The sequence below is a fragment of the Andrographis paniculata genome, unplaced genomic scaffold, assembly GCF_009805555.1.
Source record: "Andrographis paniculata isolate CXL003 unplaced genomic scaffold, ASM980555v1 Contig76END, whole genome shotgun sequence".
NCBI classification, from domain to species: Eukaryota; Viridiplantae; Streptophyta; class Magnoliopsida; order Lamiales; family Acanthaceae; genus Andrographis; species Andrographis paniculata.
The window spans coordinates 1150880-1175347 of NW_026137613.1; the positions used below are offsets into that span (position 1 = coordinate 1150880).

Consider the following 24468-nt stretch of genomic DNA (forward strand, 5'->3'; position numbering starts at 1 on the left):
AATTTAATCAATTTGGGTCTCAACTTTACAAAATTAATAATAATCGCTGACGTGCACATAATAAAATATGAGGTGGAACCTGATTTATAATGAGACTAAAATTGATAATGAGACTAAAATTGATTAATTATATTCTCAACAGAACTAGTTTTGATTTTTTCCCTATAAATAAATATAAATGAAATAATTTTTATAATATGTAGTGAAATTCATACACGGTTAGAGTGCCGATTTGATCAAGTCAGTACCATACACACTAACTTAAACTATGCTACATTACATAGAATCATATAATATACTATATTATTGTAATAATAATTGTTATGTAAATTATATATTTCCTCCGTTCTAAGGTCGTATTTACCCATTATTGTACTTAAAGCCAGAGGCAGGGATGTCAAATAGGGCGGATTAGCCTCAGATCCGCCCCAGACCCGATCTTAATGAGACGGATTCGGGTCTAAAAAATTTGGTTCGGGGCGGATTACGGATTTTACTATAAACCTGCCTCACCCCGGACCCGAATATTTTAATTATTATTATAATTTATTTATATTTTTATACCATATAAATTATATTATTTATTTATTTTAAAAATTTTAAATATAAAATAGAACCTTAATTCGAAATCAAATTTATCTTTACAATTCTCATCGGGCCTAAAAAATTTTATTTTATTCTTTTTCTTTTTTAAAAAAAAGCAGATTTGCTAGATTAGCCTGATTGAAGCGAAGTAGAGCGGATCTTGAGTTTTAATATTTTATAACAGGCAGGTCCAGAGCCTGCAAAAAAAATCCCGTCCATTGACGACATCCCTAGGCGGATGGAGGTAGTATTATACTCTATAGAAGGATAATTTATAGATTGGATGACATGGTTTAATTATTGCTATTTCCAAAATACCAAAAAAACCAAGCCAACAATTTCAAGCAAATAAATAAGCTCTTACAACAACAAAGAAACCACAAAACAACCTGCAAGGGGTGGGGTGGCTAAATCAACAATGCAGTAAGGCAAAACTATGTCACACATAACCTGAACAGTTGGCTAAATTTTTATTATTTATCAAATTTCACCAAAAAAAAAAAAAAAAAAAAAAAAAAAAAAATTACATTAAGAACATCACATTACACCTATTATGTCACATTATACAACTGTTAAAATTTTAAACCCAAAATCCAATCCCCTAGACAAAATAAACATAATTTAATTCGAAACATCTCATTTTGTTGTATATATATATATATATATGACAAAAACTCAGCAATAGCTGCTGAAACATACCATAAACATTAGAAACATTTCTTTGCCTAAAGAGATCAAATATTACAACCACCAAACACAATTTTCTCATAACAAAAATAAAGTTCGACACAAGCGAAGGAGCTTTCGCTTTGCAGCTTTTCTGATACTATTGTCAATATCTTGCCTTAAGATCGATTACTCATAAGATAAAAGTAAAAACACAAAAGCTAGATAACACAACGGCAAAACTGGATAAATAGATTAGATTTACCCATATAATGCCGCGTGTTAATCTTCTCCTTCGAATCTCTTGTCATCTGTCTTCGACTTCATCTTCTTACTTCCACGCTTTTCTTTAGATCCATGTTTTCGTTTTGAAGGTATTGCTTCTACCTCAGCACTGTCAATATTCGGTTTGGGAGCAGAATCTGTAAGGAGTAAATGTCAACCAAAATTATCAGATGTTGCTGCTCTAGAAATAAAAACAATAATCATAAGTATTATTATGCTGCATCCAGCAATTCTTTTGAAATAAAGCGTAGAATAATTAATTAAGTCCAGTATGCATATATACATACATATATATATATATATGTACCTTCTGTACTGAAATGTGAATCAAAAACCACCCCAGTAAGGTGTTGTTTTAAGAAAATCTGCATGCGAAAAGGTATGGAACTGTTAGCCAATGCCAAAATCTATTGTGCGGACGTAGAGCTAATATATGTGGGCGGATTTGGATTCAAAAGAGATGCCTTTATTCAAAGGCTGGAAAAAACAGAACACTATAAAATCACATTACAGAGGATGTAGTGCCACAAAATATTGACCAAATCAGCTTCAAACTTCAAAGAAACATACCGCTGACAGAAGTTGCCGTGAATGTACATCCCAAATCCGCAAGTAACTATCAAGTCCTAATAAAAGAACCCAAAAATTCATATCAGTAGAAGCATAAGATATATAGAAAATTTGACCTAATATGTTTACGATAGAACACAACATAATATCATAATCAATAACCAACACAAATAAAGTCGGAGTATAATCCAGTGCTTATGTATTAGGCATTGTTTTCAACAAATCATAACACACAGGAGGAAAAAAAATCTTAAACGATTAAAATTTCATTCATCCATTGTGCTATATTGCTTAACTGAAACGTCATACAAATTGTGCTACGATCCTGTTGAATGAACTCACCGCATGAGGCGACTACTGGAAGTTTATGGTGTTTGACTATGGATTTTATACTTCCAGAACATTTTCCAATAAAGCATCCCAGGAGTTTACCTACGATGCACAAGCAGGGAATAGATTAAAACAAACAACTTTGACGGATTACAATCATAGCAAGTCTTTCATGCCTCTTCTTCAATGAAACATTCGCCTCTGTATAAGTGTCTCTATTAAGGAGACATATTAACCAAGGCATTGATTGAAAAAAAATAAAAATATATATATATAGCAATTACATATAAAACAGACTGGGAATGAATAATATATATATCCACTCCAACTTGAGGGAAGTGTTGCCTAGGCATTTAGAAATAGATTTTTGTAGACATAAACATAATTATAGGTTGTTACACATTTAGGATTCTAATGGCTCTCTATCTCCTTTGTATGTATATATATAATCTATTTACAGTAATCGATAAATAATTTAGATTAATTTGAAATTACAACTACAATAATAAGACCAATGCATCATAAATCACACAATTTTGTAAATCAGATACAGGAGAAGATATCATTGGATATAGTTAGTTTCTTTTGGATGTCGAATTGAGTGCACACAACGAGCTTCTAAAAAATTCGAATACATAAATTTATCAATGCAAATCTCACATCTTATTAGCAATCTACATAGGCAATAGTCATGTAAAGCCCAAGTCTAAACTACAAGAATATTCATCATCCATACCTCATGAACTGTGCTATTTCACAAAAGGTTTCATGTTGAGCATCACAACTAAATAGCATATGTAAAGTTCTAACGGAAAACAATTAATTAACCTGTAAAAGATACATTACTATAACTATACCTGTGCGGATGTCAATGGAAGCAAGGTCACCAGAGCCATTTCCTACATATATTGTATGTCCATCACCATCCTCCGAAACAGCTGTAATAGGCATTTCTCTAAAATCAATTGATATGACTGGCCTTCTCTGAGCAGAAATATCGTAGAGGCGAACCTACCAAAATAATTAGGTTTGCTCAGCTACAAATCACCATGAAAATAAATACAAATGAAAATACTAATTACAGTCACCTGTTTACCACTGAACTCAAAAGCACATTACAAAAACTAATCGAAGAAGGTTTAACCAAACTTAGCCAACACATGGATTACTTTCCAAATCATTGACTATAGACAAAGCAGGTTGTCGTCAGAAACGCACCTGATGAGAATTGGTTCCAGCAACAAGTTTACGGTGATCATCTTTATTCAAGAAGGTTGCTGATGTGAACCAAGTTGGGGTGAATATTCCAAGAGTGTTTTTCACAGGCTACACAGATAAATTCCACAAATAAAATGCTTAAACAGATAGCTAACAAACTTCTACATTGGTATGGAAAATGAATTGCTTACAGATTTTGCAGCCCAGATCTTACTGCCCTTTTGAAGATCCCAAACATTAGCTTCAACACCCTTCCTGATGGAAACAAGATGACACGATATCAACACCATAAACTACTATCAATTTTGAATCAGCAAATTTAGTGATTGCAGAAACTCACCCTCCAAACAAAGCGTAGTTCTCACTATCATCCACCTTTGAACACAAAATATTACCGGACCCACAAACCTTCCACACTGTTGGAGATGGATCGCGAACAGATTCAGCTGGAGTTTGCCCTAACTTGACAGATTCCACACTTGCACGTCCTTTATTTGTGCAGGTAAGCAATTTACATGATCTAAATTAAGAAGTTTAGAAAACTAAAACTATTACACTCGAAAATCATTACTACACTGTAATAGTGTATCATCAAGGTTAATGGTAAAGAAGTAATGAAGATGTGTAGCTAGACATGTGCAATAATGATCCAATGCCAAAAAAAGGCATATAGATAAAAAAAGGAAAACAACTACAAACATGTCAGTTGATATGGCATTGCAACTTAATGTAATATCCTTCAGGTGGCACGGCAATAATTTAACAGTTTACATAATAAACACAAAATGTCATTGAACAAATTGCATATTCTGTTTAATATTATCATTATTATTATTATTATTATTATTATTATTATTATTATTTTGACAAGAAACTAAGAGGGCAAACTAAGCCGGAAACTAAAGTGGTTATATACAAAAGTATAACATGTGCATGATAAGAAATCTATCACTTTTAAAAAGAAAAGATGCTTTAAGACTTTTTCCAATACCAAAAATGTATCTTGCCAACTCTACCTATCAAACAAAGTGTTATTTATAGTTTATACAATGTTGAATGTTCAACAAATAAACATAGTAAAATTACAATTATTATCTTCTTAAATTCTACCAACATGAGCAAGCCAACCATAAGAATGCACAGATCTAGATTAAACCGAATTCCAAAGTTTAAAACACAGATAAATTGTTTTGATACCTCGGAGATGACTCGGATAGCTTTTTTTGAAACATATGCAATCCTATCACAGCTTCGTTCTCGAGACATTCTGAAGCTTCATAAAGAGTCGGACTGTGAAAACGTAGATCCCCAGTAATAGCACTCATCACCTCAATCTGTGAAACATAGTACAATTACAAAAATGTTTGCTTAAAACAAAACGATTAATATGCACATAAAAAACCATAGGCATGCTCATTTGATGTTTACAAGCAATAGAATGACATACCGAACCACACTTCCTCGCAATGCCGATCAGCTGCAACATTCAAACATTCCATGCAACATAAATAACAAACATGTCAAAGACAACTTATGAACTAATAATTGTGCAAGAAAAAGTTTCTAAAAGATCAATCACATATCATCCAAAACAATGAACTTAAAAGGGAACTACAATTCAATCGGGCATTGCAATACTGAATCAATGATTCTTTTTATTTATTTATTTATTTTTCTATATCATATTTCTCTGAATCTATAATACATGCCGCATATATAAAAAGCCTCTCTGGCCAAAATTTTAAGCTCTTTGCAAATAGAAATAATTCCATAACAAACAGGTATAGTTAGGATCCCAGCACATACTATAAGCTTGCTAATCATCAATATTATATGTAATATTAATGTAATTTCAACATTAGAATTCACATTCGAAGTATATATTCGTGCAACACATTTTTTTGTATCACGTCATCTAAAATATGTTAAGACTGTATTACTCATCAACACAGAAATACTTACTGTTAGCTTCGATGCATCAATTTGAAAACTAAACTACCTTCATGACAAAACAAAAGAAAAATTCCAGTCCAATTATCAATTAGGTACTTTCCTTTATTTCACTAAAATTCTCCCACAAATACTTCAAGATGAACTACAGATTCTTTAACAGTAATCAGCAGAATTTCGATGCTAAATACAATTTGCACTATGCTTAATTCACCAAAATAGCTTACTAATTCTTCAGTAACTACAAATTAATTAGGCAAGGAGGCACCAGAAAGCAAGTATGCCTTATAAACCCTAACAAACAATACGATAAACAAAATTACAAATCCGACACTAAATTTTTTCTGATACAACCAAAACGAGCATAAAAGAGCTGTAGAGTTTTAAGTTTACCGGGTCGGATTCTCGATCAAAAATCGAAGCAGCGAGTACGCACTTGGACGAATCCGGTTCGCCCCACCTCTCCACCACCTTTGCAGCTCCTCCATCCTGTCCTTCTCGTGCTTCAACAACTGCCCAAAAAACAAATATGTAAGAGCACACGAATTAAAACTCTCCACATGTATCGATAAACTTTGTTTGCAAAGTAGAAACTCCATTGAAGACTTCGTTCCTACCTTTGACGAGGCCAAGAGTATCGAAGGTCACAGCGCGCAGGGTAGGGCAACCAGGGGCGGCCACCGTCGTCGTTCGTGGCATGTTGTCGGCGGCGTCGAGCTTTCCCTCTCTTTTGGCGAATATATATTCGATATATAGAGAGAGGGAGTACTTAGCCCATTGGGCTCCAAACTTATTTATATCCAGATCCAGTAAAAATTGATCCGACACAAAATAATTGGGTTTGAATAAAAAAATTTAAATCCAATTATGCAAATAAATTGACTAGAAAATCCTACTCGACTAATTATAATATATTAATGTTGATTAATATATTTATTATATATATATATAATAATTATAATTTAATAATTCTTTATAAATTAATTAAAACAAATTTCAATTTTAAATAATTCAACATAATTTACGCTCAAATCAATAAAAAATAATATAAGACGACAACACGACAACATATAATTTTATTTGAATTAAGAATTTCGACTTAATTATTTATACGGGTCAACACGAATCAACCCAAATCCGACACGATAATAAACGGGTCAACACGAATCCGGACGAATCGATCCATTGCCAGCTTACTTATTAGTTATAAGGACGATTGACAAATAATAATAATAATAATAATAATAATAATTGTTATAAAAATATATGAAATGATCTAAAAATTTTATTAACGAAATCGAGTAAAAATAAAAGTATTGAACTAGTTTTTGTTAGGCTCAGCCCTTAACCAACTCGAGCCCCTAACCAACTTGAAACAAACATCGACACTCAAAAAAACACACCTATTAGCGACTAACATAAACGGCCGGCCCAAAACTAATGAACTACAAAATAAAATAACCCCACAGACAACACATCAAAGCTTAAAGAAGCCTACACAGTTGAACAAGCCTCTTTCGGCTATGAACAACAACAAACATGGGTATTTATGTATCTAATGGCCTCCAAAAATATATAGGAGGTAAAACACCGGCGAGAACCGCCAAAAACTGCCGTAAAACGCCTTCGAATGGTGAGAAAGGAAGTGAGCCCCTCTGTCTCTATCTATATACACTCAGGGTCAAAAATGCGCCAACGATCAAGATTAAAGACCTAGATCGAATGGTCAGAGATGCGCCTCACAAAAAAACGCAGATCCAACGGTGAGTCGGGTCAAGCGACCAAGTAAATATAAGGTGTGTGAACACAGGATAAAGTAGGGACACGGGTCCCGGATCATAGTAGAGAAGAAGCGGTTCAGGCGGTACATAGCGGGTGTGGATTGCGGGTCAGGGCCAGGGTCAATTTGAGCTGCATAATTGGTGTGGGAATGTGAATCTAATTGGATCAAAAAAGTCAAAATTATAATAATAACTAAACAAATAAATAAATCATATATTAGTCTCTCCGCTCTTAAATCAAATGGTTCATTTGATGTGGGACATGTTGTTTAAGGTAAATGGTTAATAATATTAAATTATGATATTATTTTATTATATTTTTATGGAGTAATATTATTGATAGTTTGAATATATATAATTAAAATAAATTTAAAATACGTATTTAAATATTGTAAATATTATATTTTAATAAAATATATGTAATATCAATGTCATTTTGTAGAGAATAAAATTTTAAATAATACAACTAAAAAAAATACATATTTATTTATTTATAATTAAGATAAAACTTATTTTATTAAATATTTATTTGTTGAAGAAAGATAAAAATAAAATAGTTTTAATGGTCCTATGTGCCAATTGAAGTTGGACAGATAAAAAAAAAAAAAAAATGAGACAATTGAAATGGGGCAAAAGGATGGAGTATAAAAATTCTTCCATATTTTTCATTAATAAAACATAAATATGATGTTTATATATTTTTATTGGAAAAAAAAATTAAAAGAGTTTTTTTTTTTTTGTCTTTTTTTTCCTGATTTTAGGAACTGTTTGATTTAGGGGTTACGAATTTTATTTTTTTATGAAATTGAGATCTTATACGTAAGATTTATGTGATATAGAATTTATTATTATATTTAAGATTTAGAATCTTGTCGATGTATACTTGGTAAATTATTTTAAATGACATAATTGTCAATTTTATTTATTATAATAAATTAAACTCGAATATCTATTTTCTTTTTAAATTTTATTTATTTATTTTTACCAAATAGGATGTATTATAATAAAAAAGTTTTAATACAGTTTCCTAATATTAAAAAAAATATAAGATATATAAATTCATACAAAATATATAATATTTAATCTTTACACTTAAAAATACAATCATTCAATATAAAATATTACTCATCCGTTCCGGCTACAGTGTCCCTTTTACTGTAACACAGGAATTTAGGGAGGAATATAATTAGTAAATAATTAAAAATATATTAATGAAAATAATTCTTATATGATAAAAATAATTTTAACTTATAATTAAGATAATTAATTAATCTTATTAAAATTAAATAATTAAAACTTAAAAATTTTAAAATAAAATTAAAGGATATAATTCTTTTCAAAAAAAAAAAATAACGTGTGACAGGATAAGTGGACATGCGAAAATAAAAAAAATGAACATGCAAAAACGAAAAAATAGACACGATAAGTGCAATGAATGAAATATTTTTTAGATTATTTTTTAGATTTAATATAAAAAATACCTCAAACTAAAAATACAAAAACTTTGTTTACACACATTCATTTATTTTTTTTTATATTTTCCACGCAATTCTTTATACTTTACATAAAATAAATTTGTTTATCGTAATTTCACAAAACAAGCACACCAAAAACTAACATACCAATAAAACAATTTTTGAATTATTAATTTATTTAAATATCATTAGTAATATAATTAAATATAAACAAAATTAATGATTATAAATAAATATATGTATTTTGTAGTAATATTTCAAATAAAATATCATAGTTTTATAAAACCAATGAAATACTCTCTTCGCCCCAAATAATAGTCTAATTTTGCTATTTATGTTCGTTTCAAAACAATAGTCACATTTCAATTTTTAGTAACTATCTCCCAACTTTTTTACAAAATTATTCTCATTTTTTTTCACAATAATTATATAAAGTATGGACATTTTAATCTTTTAGAAATATTTTTACACACTATCAATATAATACAATTATTCTATCTCAAATGTCTCTATTATTTTGGGAAGAAAAAAAATATAATTTAAATATAAATATATATAATATGTGACTCATTCAAAATTTATTCAAAATTATTCATTTCTATTTCTTTCTTCAGTAAACAAATATATTTATATTCATTCAAAACTCTCTATTTATTTGCAAATTAATTTATATTATTCATTAATAAAAAAATTTATATTTTCTTATTTATTTGTATTATATAAAATTTTATTCTCTATAAAATAATATTTATATGATATATATTTTATTAAAATAATTAAATACATATTTTCAAACTTTTTAATCTTATATATATTATATCATAAATCAAATATTAATTAATAAATCACTTTCAATCCAACTTTTCACTTAATAATTCAACCGCTAACCAAACGGAAAATTTATTTTAGGTAAGACAGTACAAAGGTAAAAATTAAAATGCAATTAGAATGAAATTTTAAACTAATAGGTTATCTTAGTATTAAAAAAATTCATTTCATTTAATTTCAATATTATCGTTTTTTTTTTATTATTATTTTTTATTTTTTTAAGGGTGTGTTCATGTTTGTGTAAATTTCATTATATATATATATATAACTATTTATTAATACATTTATAAAATTATTTAATTTTAAACATATTTATTTAATTTCAATAAAATAAGTCAAGCCAAACACAGTCCGGCCTATTGGTCTGTCTGGCATGGTTCACCATTTGTACTACCAGGTCAAGCACAATTTTTATTTTTTTTCGTATGACAAATTAATTTATTTTAAGTAATATTTAAACTAAAATTTTGTATCATACTACAATAAATACAATATTAATTATTTTTATAAATATATAATTTATTAAAATAATACTTATTTCATTCTAAGTCAAATTATTAATTTTATCATCTTTGTATGTCTTATTTAATTTTTTTTTTATTTAAGTATTAGTAAATATATATTAATATCAAAATACCATTAATTTTTTATTATCTAAATTATAAATATATTACATATACAATTATTTTACATATAAAGTCAAAATACAAAAATGTCAAAAATTTCTTACATACTTTTATTGAGATATGTTCGAATAGTACGGACGAAGTATTAAGAACTGTAATATTATCCTACAAAGTGTGATTTTAATGTACACTATTCTTAATAAATTTCAAAAATAAAATACTTCGTCCGTCTCCAGTGGCGGGACCTATTAAGGGGCAGCCCACCCTTGTTCCACCCCAACCCTACTTTTATCATATTTTATTTATTTTTTTTAATTTTTAAAAGAATAATATATATATCATTTTTAGAAAATATTTAAAATAAATAAAAAATAATAAAAATATCAAAGTTTTAATTTTTTTTAATAAGAAAATGCATTAGCTTTTTTTTTTTCAAACTATAGTATATCAACATTTACTAATAAAAAAGATTGTTTTTTTCTTTTTAATTTGGACTATATTTGATGTAATAATTAATATTTAATATTAGTATGCAAAAAATAAATATAAAATTATTAAGTAGATAATAATAGTATTATTTTACAAATAAAAAAATTATTTTGTAAATTTAAATATTTTGCCCCTCTTCTATTAATATTCAATTCAATACAATATTTTTATTTATCATTTTTGTCCGTTCCAAAACAATAGTCTTATTTTTTATAAATAATCATATCATCGTAAAACTACTCCTACTTTTTATTTTTATTACACAATTGCCACTGCCATTTACACTAATACACTCACAAGGGCAAAAAAGTCTTTTACTCATACTTTTTACTAACTATCAATATAATATCAATATTCTTTAAATAATCCGTTCTTCGATAACAAACGGATCGCGTGTTCAACCTAATTAAAATTATATTTATGGAACGGAGAGTATATAATATACCTTTTATTTACAAAATAAAAATTAAATATAATACACACAAAGATTTGTTGATTACATACAAATTTATTCCATTTTTTGTTTGCTCTATGCTGATATGATAATGTAATTAACTCTTCTAAGTTGAAATCGTCGAATCACTAAAAGATATTCTCTTTCTTATCTGTTCCCTAAATCACTTAAAAAATTGGGATTCACGAAATAAAATAATAATAATAATAATAATAATACTCCCTCCGTCTCAGATACCGTGTCTGCTACACTGTAGACACGGTATTTTAGGAGGGGTGTAATTAGTAGATAATTAATAATGTATTAGTGAAAATAATTATCCTATAATATAAATAATTATAAATTAAAATTAAGATAACTAATTAGTTTAATTAAAATTAAAAAAATAAAATTAAAAAATTTAGAATGAAATTAAAGTGTGTAATCATTTTCCAAAAAAAGAAAAGTGACATGGTATGTGGGACGGACAGAAACGGCAACGTGGATATGGTATTTGGGACGGAGGGAGTAATAACTAAACAAGCTGTTTCAATTTACATCACAACCATGCATGATACTTAGGGTGTGTTTGTTCTGGGGTTTGGATTTTGAGTTGAGATTTGAATAATAAAATTTCTGAATTTAAATAGTTGTATGATGTGATATAAATAGAAATTAATGTGATGTTTTGAACGTAAAATTAATTTTTAGTATAATATAAAAAATAAAAAACAAGTGTTTGATTTAATATTTTTTTTTAAAAAAAATAGGATGAATAGTGTATTTGGGAGAGAATCTCCAGTAAGTGACTTTATTCATTTAAGACGTGTTCGAAATAGAAATGAATTTATTTATTTTTTTATTTATTTGTTCTTGAAAATTAAAATTAAGAAATAATTTATTATTTTATTCTTTTTCAATTCTCTCGTATACAAAGAAATAAAAGAAACTTGAATTTGTGATAGAAAAAATTATATATAATTTATATCAATTTCTTTTTTTATTTTTTTATGTAAAAAAATTGTATTTTTATTATTTTTTATTTAAATCTTCTCTCCGTCTCCATCCCCGTTACCACATCATTGGCAGGATTTGAGGGTTTACAATATAAAAAATAAAATTTTACGATAGACTTATATATTATTTAAAAAATCTAATATATATGTTAACGTAATGCATACATTTTATTCGCATATAAAAAGTCAATAATTCAATACAAAATATTATTTTCTATATTTTTAACATAATTCTCTTATGTCTGGCATAAAAAATAAAAAATAAATAAATAAATACATCCATCCAAAAATATAAAAAAAAACTAACACGTATATTTGTGTTTTAGCTTAAATAATGTGTCCTTTTTGTTTTTTTTACACATATTTTTTTAAAAAAATTAATACATTACACATATTTATTATTTTTATATTATATACACAATTTTCTATATTTCATATGAAAAAAATATTTTCATTTCAAAAAACAAATGCACATTAATAATTTTCAATTTAATCTATTTACTTTTATTTTAAAAAACACAAATTTATTATATATTTTTCATATATCAAAACTATTACTCCTTCCGTCCCATATACCATGTCCACGTTGTCGTTTCTGTCCGTCCTACATACCATGTCACTTTCCTTTTTTGGAAAATGATTATACACTTTAATCTCATTTTAAACTTTTTAATTTTATTTTTTTAAAATTTTAATTAAACTAATTAGTTATCTTAATCTTAATTTATAATTATTTATATTATAGGATAATTATTTTCACTAATACATTTTTAATTATCTACTAATTGCACCCCTCCTAAAATACCGTGTCTACGGTGTAGCAGACACAGTATGTGAGACGGAGGGAGTACTTTTTTAATATAAAAATTATTTTGCCCATGTATTTTATTTTATGTTGTGTAATAATATCGATATAAATAAATATAAACTCGATCTTAAATATATATTTTAGTTTATATTACTTAAAAGAAAAATTGATATTTAATGGTTACACAATTGAAAATCACAAAATAATTATCTAAGAGTAATACGTGTTAGTTTGTTTTGAATATTTTTTTACTATTTAGACTTCATATTCCTTAAAAAAAAAATTAGAGTGTGTTCTTTTTTTGAGAATTTTGCTCAAAATTTATTATTCCTAATTTTTCTTTTTCAAAAATATCAAATTAAATAACTATTTTTTTTTTAATTTTCTATATTATATTATAAATTAATTTTAGATTCAAAATATCACATCTATTTATATCACATCGTACAATTATTTTAATTCAAAATGTATACTATTAAATCCTAAATCCCAAATCCAAACTCCCAAACAATAACACCCTATATATTTTTCTGCACAATATAATACTTCCTCCGTCCCGCCACAGATGACCCCATTTTTTTTTTATATCTCGCAGAAGATTGCTTCTTTTTATTTTTGGTAAGTTTATCAATCTTAAACATATTTAACAAATATAAATCAATTTAATTAAACTTCTAACATCATACACTTATGACCCACACAAAACCCTTTTATTTCTATCTCTCTATTCAATTAACAAATATTTTTATCTACCTTTAAAATTCCTCATTTTTTTTATAAAACTAATTTATGGTAATGATAAATAAATAAATAAATTTCTTTATTCATTTGTATTATATAAAATTTTATTGTCTACCAAATGATATCCATCCATGTTGCATATATTTTATTGAGATATAATTCTAAAAATATTTAAAATACCAACAACGCTACACATATAAAAAAATAATAAAATACTATCATAACTTAATAACCTACACTACCTAAAATACTGTGTCCTAACAAAAGGGCTCACGGGACGGAGGGAGTATTAAATATTAATTTAATTAAAAATTTCAAATTTTCAAATTCAATCCCGAATAAAAATAAATAAATAAATCCATAGATATTTGTGTGTACCTTCCGGCTAACAAACTAGTAACAAACACACACATAAAATCAAGAAATTAAAATAGAATAAGTTGGCCGTCTTCCTTCCGCCAAAGTTTGTAATAATCTTTCCATGAACGACAATATAATTCTTCCTATAAATTGCTTCAATCCTTCTTCCTATTTACTCAAAATCGAATTCCTCTAGCCATAAAAATCTAATCTTTACTATTATCAATTATTATTCAAGAATTAATATGGGCGTAGCAATTTTCACCGACGAAAATATTTCATCCATCGCTCCGGCGAGGATCTTCAAGGCATCGATCGTCGACTCGCACAATTTGATCCCGAAGCTCATGCCCCAAGCAATTAAGAGCATAAATATTTTGGAGGGCGACGGCGGAGCTGGAACAGTTAAGGAGATCAACTTCGCTGAAGGTAAATTAATTAGTAAAAAATAGTTCGACAAATACCAAATGTGTGAATATGATCTACTTGCGTAGGTAAGTTATATGTTATTCGCCACGTAGAGCTTTGGGCATATGATTTTTAATTTTTAATTTTTTTTTTCACTAATTAGTGACGATTAAAGTTGTAAAATAGATAAGTTACTTGCAGACTCGATTTGGTTTAACTTGTTTAAACTCAGATAAAAACAAATTTGATAAACTAAATAAATGGAATATAATACAAATCCAATAATTATAATATATATTTGTTCACCCAATAATTTTTGGTGATATGGTTCTCTATGAATATTATAAAAATACAATATATTTACACGTTAACATTATACAATAAATTATTATATCCATTCATAAAAAGTCAACAATTTAATATAAAATAATGCATAACGAATTTATAAGTATTTGATTATATTTGTTGTAGTTTCTATAGCTAAATTTATATTAATCTCATGATATTAATTAGACTTGTTTTTGAATTTTAGAGAAAGTTTATAAAGGAAAAAAAATAAAAATAAAAATAGATAGTTCAAGAATTGAGTTTTAATTTGAACAAATAAATAAATTAATTAAAAAAATTACTTAACGAGCCGAGTTGAGCTCATAAAAAAAAAAAAGATTTAATAAGCAAAACTTGAACATCATTTTTAGTTTATCATCTTAATGAATTAACACAATCCTAATTCAAGCCATTAAGGAGCCAAGCTTTGCTATGAAGATTTCAGTTTAATTTGTCTCGTTAACAACTTCAGTTATAATTGAAATTTCAATACAAAAAATGATAATATGTTTGAAATATTGAATACGATTCACGAACCTTGTAGAAAGTCCTTTGAAGTCTATCAAGTACCGTATAGATGAGCTCGACGAGAAGACATTCACCTACAAGTACACATTGGTGGAAGGCGACTCGTTGGTTGACAAACTTGAGAAGATATCCTATGAAGTTAAGTTTGAGCAATCGGCTGATGGTGGATCGATTTCTAAGGTCACGAGCAAGTACCACACAAAAGGGGACTTTACTCTGAAAGAAGAGGAAGTCAAGGCGGGCAAGGAAAGGGTATTGGCGATGTACAAGGCTGTCGAAGCTTATCTCCTCAAAAATCCCGACGCCTATGTTTAACTTTGCATCGATGTCGTCGCACACACACACACACACATATATATATATATATACACACTATACTATTGTTGTCTCTTTTTTTGATGTTTTGTGTGTCTTTGCTGGTTGCTACGAACTTGCCTTCTGTGTGGTGAGATCACTAATAAACTTATTGTGTATTGAATAAAATTATCGTATGTGTTTGAAATATGTGTATTATAATCGTAATTTATCATTTCATGATTGCATTTTTTAGATATTTATTTAGTTTTATTTTAGCGTTAATTTTAAATTTTTGGTTGCTTTATTGCACGTTTGATCTAATTTTCGTAATATAGAGCCCAAAAGCTTTCTTGAGTTGCACTATTGTACATTCCAGTTAAAAATGACTTCAAAGTGTATTTAAACAGACCATCGATAACCATTTCATCTAAATAAAACAACAAAATAAAAAATACTTTAAAATACCGGAAAAGAATAATACAAGCACAAATTCGACAAATTCCAAGTATAGAACATTTGAGGACACAATCACATTTGATTGTGCATTTATTAACATTACATCCTTATTTGCTCTTCCATACATCTTCGATGTATCTACGGTTTAAACTACTTGTATCAATCATACATAAGTTTTGAGCAATCTACCCTTTAAAAGAAATTGATCTCTTTATCCTTATCTCTTTCGCAACATTTCTCCCTCGGCACATTTGCTTCTCAGATGTCTCTGGAGTTTGTAGCTTTGGGGCACTATGAGACCGGGCTTTGGCTTGTGAGGACTTCGTCTTTGCCATGTAGTTGGGACCAAAGTTGTAACCATGGTTAAGTGATTCCCCACACTCGGGCATAAATAAGGTCAATGGGAGCCTCGATTTTGAATCCGTTTTGTTTGAGGTCAACGGGCAACGCGGGCTAACTAATCTAGGGTTGGATGAATTGTCGAGTACATAATGGCCGGTTGTTTTAGGACTTTTGGGGGTCGTTTTAGGACTTTTAGGGGGTTCTGAGGACGGTGTTTGGAAAATGATGTTTTGGTTTTTCTCACTAGATGAAGTTTGGATGGCGATTATGTGTTGTGGTTTATTTATGTTTAAGTTGATAGAACGAATGTTTCGACCATTTTTTACTAACTTGTGGTTGCTTGAATTTGCCTTAACGACTTTGATTTTCTCATGGTGGCTTCCTTTGATTTGAAGTTGTTTTTGAACTCGAGCTCGAGCTTGAACTTTCACTAATGCTTGTAAACACTTAAATGCCGCACTTGTGTGTTTTCTCACCAAATGTCCTCTTACAAGCGCTTGTAATTTTACTAATCCTCGCAATGCTTTGAGCGCTTTTCTTGCCTAAAAAAAGAGAAAAAAAATAAAAATAGTTAGACTGATTATGTTTTAAAGATCCTTAATTTTAAAATAGTTAAATGCATATATGACGAATATTTCAATAAAAATACATGAAACACCATATATAAATTTTAGAAATATAATGCATTTTTGTCATCGCTTCAGTTACCGTGTTAATTCAAATTAGCATGGTGTTTGATTTAACTTAATCAACAAATTTCTATAAAGAAAATAACATATATTAATATAATATATATATAATATTTTAATAGCAAATTATATAATTATATATAACAAAATATAATTATGATTTTAGTATGATACTTATTTGACCTATTCAACAAATATTTATAAAGATAGTAGCATATATTAATATAATATATCAAATATTTTAATAGCAAATTATAATAATATATAACAAAATATAATTATGATTTTAGCACACCATATTCTTATTTTATCACAATAGTATAATAAACAGATTATACACACAACACAATATATAACCTATTAAAATATATAATATACTCCCTCCGTCCACATATAAAGTATACATTTACTTTTGACGCGGTGTTTAAGAAATAATAGTATTTTAATTATAGTGGATAGTTAAAAGTAGTGTAATGACATTTTTGCCTTTATTTTTTCGTGTAAAAGTAATGATGTGATGTAAAGAAAGAGTATTTCTAGACAAAAAAAAAGTGAGGTATTTAATAAAATGTTTACTTTGTAATTGGACGTCCCAAAATAAAAATATATATACTTTCTAGTTGAACAGATGGAGTAGTACATTATATAATTGCATGTAGCACAATATATGCTGATTTCAGCATAAAATATAACCCACGTAACACATATTTATATATAACACAACATATATTATATACTTTGGGATGATTTACTAATTGTTTGAAGTTAATGTGCTAATTTGATAATATGTTATTTGTGTGGTGATGGTTTGTTAATTACTTTAAATCAGTTTGGTAACTTAATCAAATCAGTACGATGCCACCGTTTTTTGTCACATATATTTATATAGAGTATTTCATGTATTTACATTAAAGACTATGAATCAAGTACTGAATAATTATTTTTACCACTTGCTAAATACTTGGTGTTAAGAATTGTTAATATTCCTAGCTTATATTAGTTTCATATATCCATATAAGCAGACGTGACAATATTTTTAAATACTTAGATGACCTGTTTAGCGAACATGATTAGATATAAATTATTTTTACCAAATTTTATTTACGGATCCAACATAAAGACTAAAGATATATATATATATTTAAATAAAAAATACTATTTACATAGTATTTAATTATTTTTTAAAAAATATTACATTTAACACTCATTTTTCATTAATTCAAAAACAAAAAGGATATTTTTTACAATTATTTTAACCTATAAAAATATCATAATCCAAAATATTAAACTAAAACAAAATCACAAATTTGTTCTTTTACTTATTTTGTTCCACACATTTTTCCAAAATAATTTAATTCAATACACATATTTATTATTATTATTATTATTATTATTATTATTATAATCTCTACACAATTATCTGTATTTTACATAATCATTTTCAATAATCTTACAAAACAAACGCACCTGACGATGTTAATATTATAACACTAACATACGTTCGAAAATATCGACATACCAAAAATGCCCGAAAAATCGATTGAATCTTGATCGCGGCAGATTCCTCGGCGTTCGTCCTCTCGGGAACCGAAGCTGCTGTCAGTCGAATCACCGCCCTAGCGGCAGTCACCGCAGCATCGGCGGCCGCCACGGTGGCGGCGGCAACAGCCAATGCATGTTTTTTGGAGTCACAATCACATTCATGAGTGCTACCCTCGACGGACGCCGACAGCCGCGGCGTGGCGGCGGCCGGCGACGGCTGGCCGGAGCCTCGCCGGAGCTTCTCCTTATTATTATTGTCTTTGTCTTTCTTATAATTCCCACTCAAGAAATTCTTTATCCATTTGCTACTCTTTCTCATTTTATTTTTTTCTCTTCCAAAGAACAATGGAGAATTTGATTCAACTTTTTGACACTTTTGATTTCGTGTATTTCCATTTAAAAAATCGTTGGGAAGTATTTTTACCATTGAAAGAGGAAATAATATATTGGTTTTGATGATTCAATAATTGAAACCATAATAAGAAATGATTGAATATATATATATATATATATATATATAGAATTGTTCTTAAATGAATTTTATTTGTGCAAAATTTTCTATCAATAGAGATATGGCTTTTGATGCTGTGATAGTGTATTAAAGTGTTGGAATTTATATTGCCATTTAGAATTTATATTGCCATTTACAATTTATAACAAATATTGAAAATTTTTATGTAATTAATTCTATCAATAATTATATTCAAAATTTAGATGATTGGCAAATTAATAAAATTAAGATTTGTTTGGTTGTGGTTTAAAATTGATTTGTTTAGTTGGAGTTTGAAATGGTGAGTTGATTTTTCAATTTTTATTTAAATATTTTTTAATGTGATATTTGTAATAAAAAATAATATATTTTTATCAAAAATTTTGTCTCTTGATGCCGATTTTTAACAATAAAAAGTAAAACCCGAAAATAGAAATTATATTCGAATTTTATAAAATAAATGTCTGAGATTAAAAATCCCTAAACACCGTACACATAAATAAAATAAGAAAAATAAATACTACAAACAGTAAAAGTAAAATGGTGATCCTCAAAAGAAATTTACTGAATTTGAAGTCAATTGAAGATTGAATATTCAAGATTGAAGATCCTTTTTCCAAGAGAGACCTGAATATTTAAATATTCCCTAAGGAAACGTTGCCTGGTCGGTTATAGCAACTGCCGTCAACCGCTCGCTAATTCCTCCTCAATTGACACGTGTTTTAACTGTTTTACCAACCGTTAGCACCAGTTATAGAACCCAACTGGCTCGACCGACCGCCTCCTGGCACCTTACCTCCTTAAATGGATGACTGGTCCCGAACGATCACTCAACCGCCCAGCAAACTTTAGACAGACTGCAGACCGACCGAATGCCTCGAGAAACCCCTTAGCCACCTGATGGACCCAAAGACAGGCCCACATATTTCGTACGTAACAACTTGCCCCGCCGCCATCTGACTTTGACCAATCGACCAATCCAGATACTAACTGGTCGCTAGACCAAACGACTAATCAGTTGCCCACTCAAGCAACCACCATCCAGTCCCTTCAATTGGCTAATCAACCATTCGTCCAGACGGCTCATCGATCGCTCAATCAAGTGACCAATTGACCACCCTCTCAAGCGACTGAACTACTGTTTGACCAAATGACCGGCCAACCGATCAGGCGATTAACAGGCCGCTTAATTTTAAGCGACCAATTAATAGACTTTTTTTCACCCGACTAATTAACAGACCTTTCCTCTTGTCCGACTTCCGTGTTTGTCATCTCATCTTTCTTCGCCCGACCTCCTTTTGACCGACCTTCGTATTGGCCGTCTCATCTCTCTTCGCCCGACCTTATCTTGTCCGACCTCCTTATCGACCGTCTCATCTTCCTTCGTCCGACCTCCTTTTGACCGACCTCCGTATTGGCCGTCTCATCTCTCTTCGCCTGACCTTATCTTGTCCGACCTCCTTATCGACCGTCTCACCTTCCTTCGTCCGACCTCCTTTTGACCGACCTCCGTATCAGCCGTCTCATCTTTCTTCGTCCGACCTCCTTTTGATCGACCTCCGTTAAGACCCTGCTACCATTATCAGACTAATTGGACTATATATCAATCCAATTTATAAACTTTATACATTAGTTTTTTCTTACTCAACAGTTTCAAATAGTATTATTTTGGTTTAAAATGATAAAAAAATATAGTCTAAATCTCGAAAGAAAAAGAGAGAGAGATTATTGTGTTATTTTTGCATTTTGATTTTTCTAAAATTATTTTTTAAATATTGATTGAATGTGATATTTTATAAAAATTGAATAAATATTAGGGTTTGTTCTTTTTTGAAAAACACAATTCTCAAAAAAACATATTTCTTCAAAAATAAATAATATATCATATATATATTCATTATTTTTATACTCTCTCCGTCCCACTTACCATGTCCATGTTGCCATTTCTGTCCGTCCCACGTCTCATGTCAATTTCTTTTTTTGGAAAATAATTACCCATTTTAATCTTCTTTTGAATTTTTTAATTTTAAATTTTTAAAATTTTAATTAAACTAATTAGTTATCTTAATTTTTATCTGTAATAATTTATATTATAAGTAATTGTTTTCACTAATACATTCTTAATTATCTACTAATTATACTATCCTAAATTATAGTGTCTACAGTGACCAAGACACCCATTGTGGGACAGAGATAGTATTATTTATATAATTTTTTATACTTTACATAAAAACATATATCTTCAAACAATTTCACTAAACAAACAAACCCTCAATTTAATTATTTATTTTTAAATAAAATTGCATAGTCAATGAACCATATATATAACTAAACTAAAAATTAAAGAATAAAATTAAAATTGCATAGTGAATGAACCATATATATAATTAAACTAAAAATTTAGAAAAAAAGACTGCAAAGTAAACAATAATAATCATTTTGTGTGTTTGGTTTCTATTTTAAATCAAAATCTTCACTATTTATATTGTATGATTTTCAGTAATAAAAAAAAAATTACTCCGTTCTACATACCGTGTCTGCTACACTGTAGACACGATATTTTAGAATAAATGTAATTAGTAGATAATTAAGAATGTATTAGTGAAAATAATTATCCGAAAATATAAATAATTATAAATTAAGATTAAGATAACTAATTAGTTTAATTAAAATTTTAAAAAAATAAAATTAAAAAGTTTAAAATGAGATTAAAGTGTGTAATTATTTTCCAAAAAAAGAAAGTGACATAGTATGTGAGACGTACAGAAACGGCAACGTGGACATGGTATGATATATGAGACGGAGGGAGTAATATTTTTCACAAAACACATCAAACTTGAATTAAAAATTCATACTCAAATCAAAACTAAAAAAAAAAAAAAACCCATTAATTATATGAATTAGTATTTTATAAGTTTCCCCCTTCTGCAATTTAAATTCCTTATAAATCCGACCATATATATCTTGAAAACTGCCAGAAGATTTCAAGAAGATCCTATTAAATTAAAATTATTTGGATTATATTCAGATGTATTTTGAAAGTATTTTTTTTTATTTTATAAAATATATATTTTTTTATATAATATTTTAAAGGGTAAATTATATAACATCTCTGTGTTTTAGTAAAAATGCACAAAACATCTTGTATTTTATTTATTGCGTGAAACTCCCTTGTGTTAATGTAAAGTTGGAACGAAATACCCTTTTGATCCAAAATTGATATTTAGTTCTAAATAAATACCTAAGTTACGCAAGTTCTATACAAATAAAAAACGCAAAATATTTTAAAGAATTTTTTTATATTAAATAAATAAATAAATAATTTTTTAATCATTCATTTATAGTTTTGAAGATAAATTGTTGTTTGATTTTTATAAAAATTATAAAATATAAATGATTGATCAATTATTATTTATTTATTTTATTCATAAAAAATTATTTAAGATATTTTACATATTTTATTTGTATAAAACTTACATAATTTATGTCTTTATTTCGAACCAAACATCATTTTTAGACAATGATGATGTTTCATGCAAATTTTTCATTAACACATGGGGTTTCACGCAATAAATAAAACATAGAGTATTTTGTGCATTTTTAATAAAACACAAAGATATGTTATATAATTTACCCTACTATACCATTGAAATATACCATCTTATATTAGTCAATATTTGGAATTAACTTATATAATATCTTTATATCTTTAAATCTCTCTTGAATAAATTCTACTATCTCCGTCCCATATAATATGGGTGTATTACTATAGACATAGGAATTTAGGTAAAGTATAATTAGTAAGTAATTAAAAAATATATTAGTAAAAATAATTATAGATTAAGATTAAGATAACTAAATAGTTTAATTAAAATTAAAAAAAAAATTAAATTTTAAATTTTAAAATATGATTAAAGTGTATAATTAATTTTCCAAAAAAGGAAGTGACAAATTATGTGGGACAGACGAAAATAGAAAATATGGACAAATTATGTGGGACGGAGGGAGTATTATACTATAAAAAAAATTTATTCTTATAAAATTTATATTAATCAGATGTGCATATCTATTTATATATTATATAAATATATATATTTTAGAACAATATACTTTTTATAATTTAATCTATATATATTTTTAAATAAAATACATGAGAGTGTGTTTCTTTCGGATAAATTTGAGGAAAACTGGTTCGGGTTTAGATTATATTTGAATTTTAAAAATGAGTTGTTTAAATTTGTATGTTTAAATTGGGTTTTTTAGATTTTGATTTATATTGATTTAATAGATAATAATTATGTTAATGTAAAAGTGTAATATAATAATTTAATATATTTTCTTTTACTGAAAAAAATCAAATTAGAAAACCATCTAAAAATCCATCCAATATTTGTCTGTGGGTTTGGAAATTGGGATTATAATTGAAAATATAAAAATTCAAATTGAATTAGTTATATATATAATTTATTTTTAATTTTTAATAGGATAAACTGTTTCTTTTGTTCCGTAACTGACCTCTTTATCATTTTAGTTCCGTAAGTGGAGCCTGTCGCAAACTAGTCCCATAAGTGAAAAATTTTCGCTGTTTTAGTCCTCCAGCGCCGGAGACGCCCCCGTGGCTCGCCGGAGGTGACGTGTTCGCCAGGTTAGCGGCACCTGACGGACATGTGGATTTTTTTTTTAATTTTTTTTTAAATTGGACCAAATAAAAAAAATAAAAAAATACAAATAAAATTTAAAATAAATTAAAAATAAGTTTTTAAAAAAATGAAAAAAAAATAAAAAAATCCATGTGTCCGCCAGGTCAGCGACACCCGGCGGACACGTCACCTCCGACGAGCCATGTGGGCGTCTCCGGCGCCGAAGGACTAAAACAGCAAAAAATTTTCACTTATAGGACTAGTTTGCTACAGGCTCCACTTACGGGACTAAAATGATAAGGGAGTCCAGTTACGAAACTAAAAAAACAATTTACCCTTTTTGATATAAATGATACTCATTCCTTCTGGCTCTAAGAGTCTCATTTACCTTTTGTGTCATTTTACTTAACACTAAAAATATCCTTATATTTATATAATTTTTTGCACAAATGTCATTATAATAATATTATAAGACACTGATAGAAATATTTTTGCCCTTTTCCCTTACTTTGTACTATGATATAATAATTAATATTTAAATATCAACACGTAAAAAATAAACGAGACTCTTAGAACCGGACGAAGATA

General features: G+C 28.0%; 3 protein-coding genes across 3 annotated transcripts; 1 reads left to right on the plus strand and 2 right to left on the minus strand.

Annotated features, from left to right (window-relative positions):
• Positions 1–1248: 1248 nt before the first annotated feature.
• LOC127266591 (uncharacterized) lies at positions 1249–6353 on the minus strand. The gene is made up of 12 exons (XM_051296876.1): positions 6222–6353; positions 5998–6116; positions 5102–5131; positions 4852–4988; positions 3995–4174; positions 3846–3909; positions 3655–3762; positions 3294–3447; positions 2449–2538; positions 2107–2162; positions 1844–1901; positions 1249–1673 (listed from the first exon to the last, which is right to left on the minus strand). The coding sequence occupies exons 1-12, from the start codon at positions 6301–6303 to the stop codon at positions 1534–1536; spliced, it is 1218 nt and encodes a 405-aa protein (XP_051152833.1). The 5' UTR covers positions 6304–6353; the 3' UTR covers positions 1249–1533.
• A 7919-nt stretch (positions 6354–14272) lies between these two features.
• Positions 14273–15916, plus strand: LOC127266592 (major strawberry allergen Fra a 1-2-like). The gene is made up of 2 exons (XM_051296877.1): positions 14273–14590; positions 15441–15916. Exons 1-2 carry the CDS (start codon positions 14407–14409, stop codon positions 15737–15739), a joined length of 483 nt encoding a protein of 160 aa, XP_051152834.1. The 5' UTR covers positions 14273–14406; the 3' UTR covers positions 15740–15916.
• A 446-nt stretch (positions 15917–16362) lies between these two features.
• Positions 16363–19069, minus strand: LOC127266488 (protein IQ-DOMAIN 23-like). Its single transcript, XM_051296745.1, has 2 exons — positions 18728–19069; positions 16363–17061 (listed from the first exon to the last, which is right to left on the minus strand). The coding sequence occupies exons 1-2, from the start codon at positions 19067–19069 to the stop codon at positions 16363–16365; spliced, it is 1041 nt and encodes a 346-aa protein (XP_051152702.1).
• Between the last annotated feature and the right edge of the window lie 5399 nt (positions 19070–24468).

What these genes read in the sequence shown, in the direction of transcription:
- LOC127266591 (XM_051296876.1), bottom strand. Translation starts at nt 6,303, where the DNA reads ATGCCACGAACGACGACGGTGGCCGCCCCTGGTTGCCCTACCCTGCGC. An exon ending in AACTACGCTTTGTTTGGAGG is followed by an intron (nt 3,910 to 3,994) that starts GTGAGTTTCTGC and finishes TGTTTCCATCAG; the next exon opens with GAAGGGTGTTGAAGCTAATG. An exon ending in TTCCATTGACATCCGCACAG is followed by an intron (nt 2,539 to 3,293) that starts GTATAGTTATAG and finishes TGTGCATCGTAG; the next exon opens with GTAAACTCCTGGGATGCTTT.
- LOC127266592 (XM_051296877.1), top strand. Translation starts at nt 14,407, where the DNA reads ATGGGCGTAGCAATTTTCACCGACGAAAATATTTCATCCATCGCTCCG. An exon ending in GGAGATCAACTTCGCTGAAG is followed by an intron (nt 14,591 to 15,440) that starts GTAAATTAATTA and finishes CGAACCTTGTAG; the next exon opens with AAAGTCCTTTGAAGTCTATC.
- LOC127266488 (XM_051296745.1), bottom strand. Translation starts at nt 19,069, where the DNA reads ATGAGAAAGAGTAGCAAATGGATAAAGAATTTCTTGAGTGGGAATTAT. An exon ending in CGATTTTTCGGGCATTTTTG is followed by an intron (nt 17,062 to 18,727) that starts GTATGTCGATAT and finishes CTCTTTTTTTAG; the next exon opens with GCAAGAAAAGCGCTCAAAGC.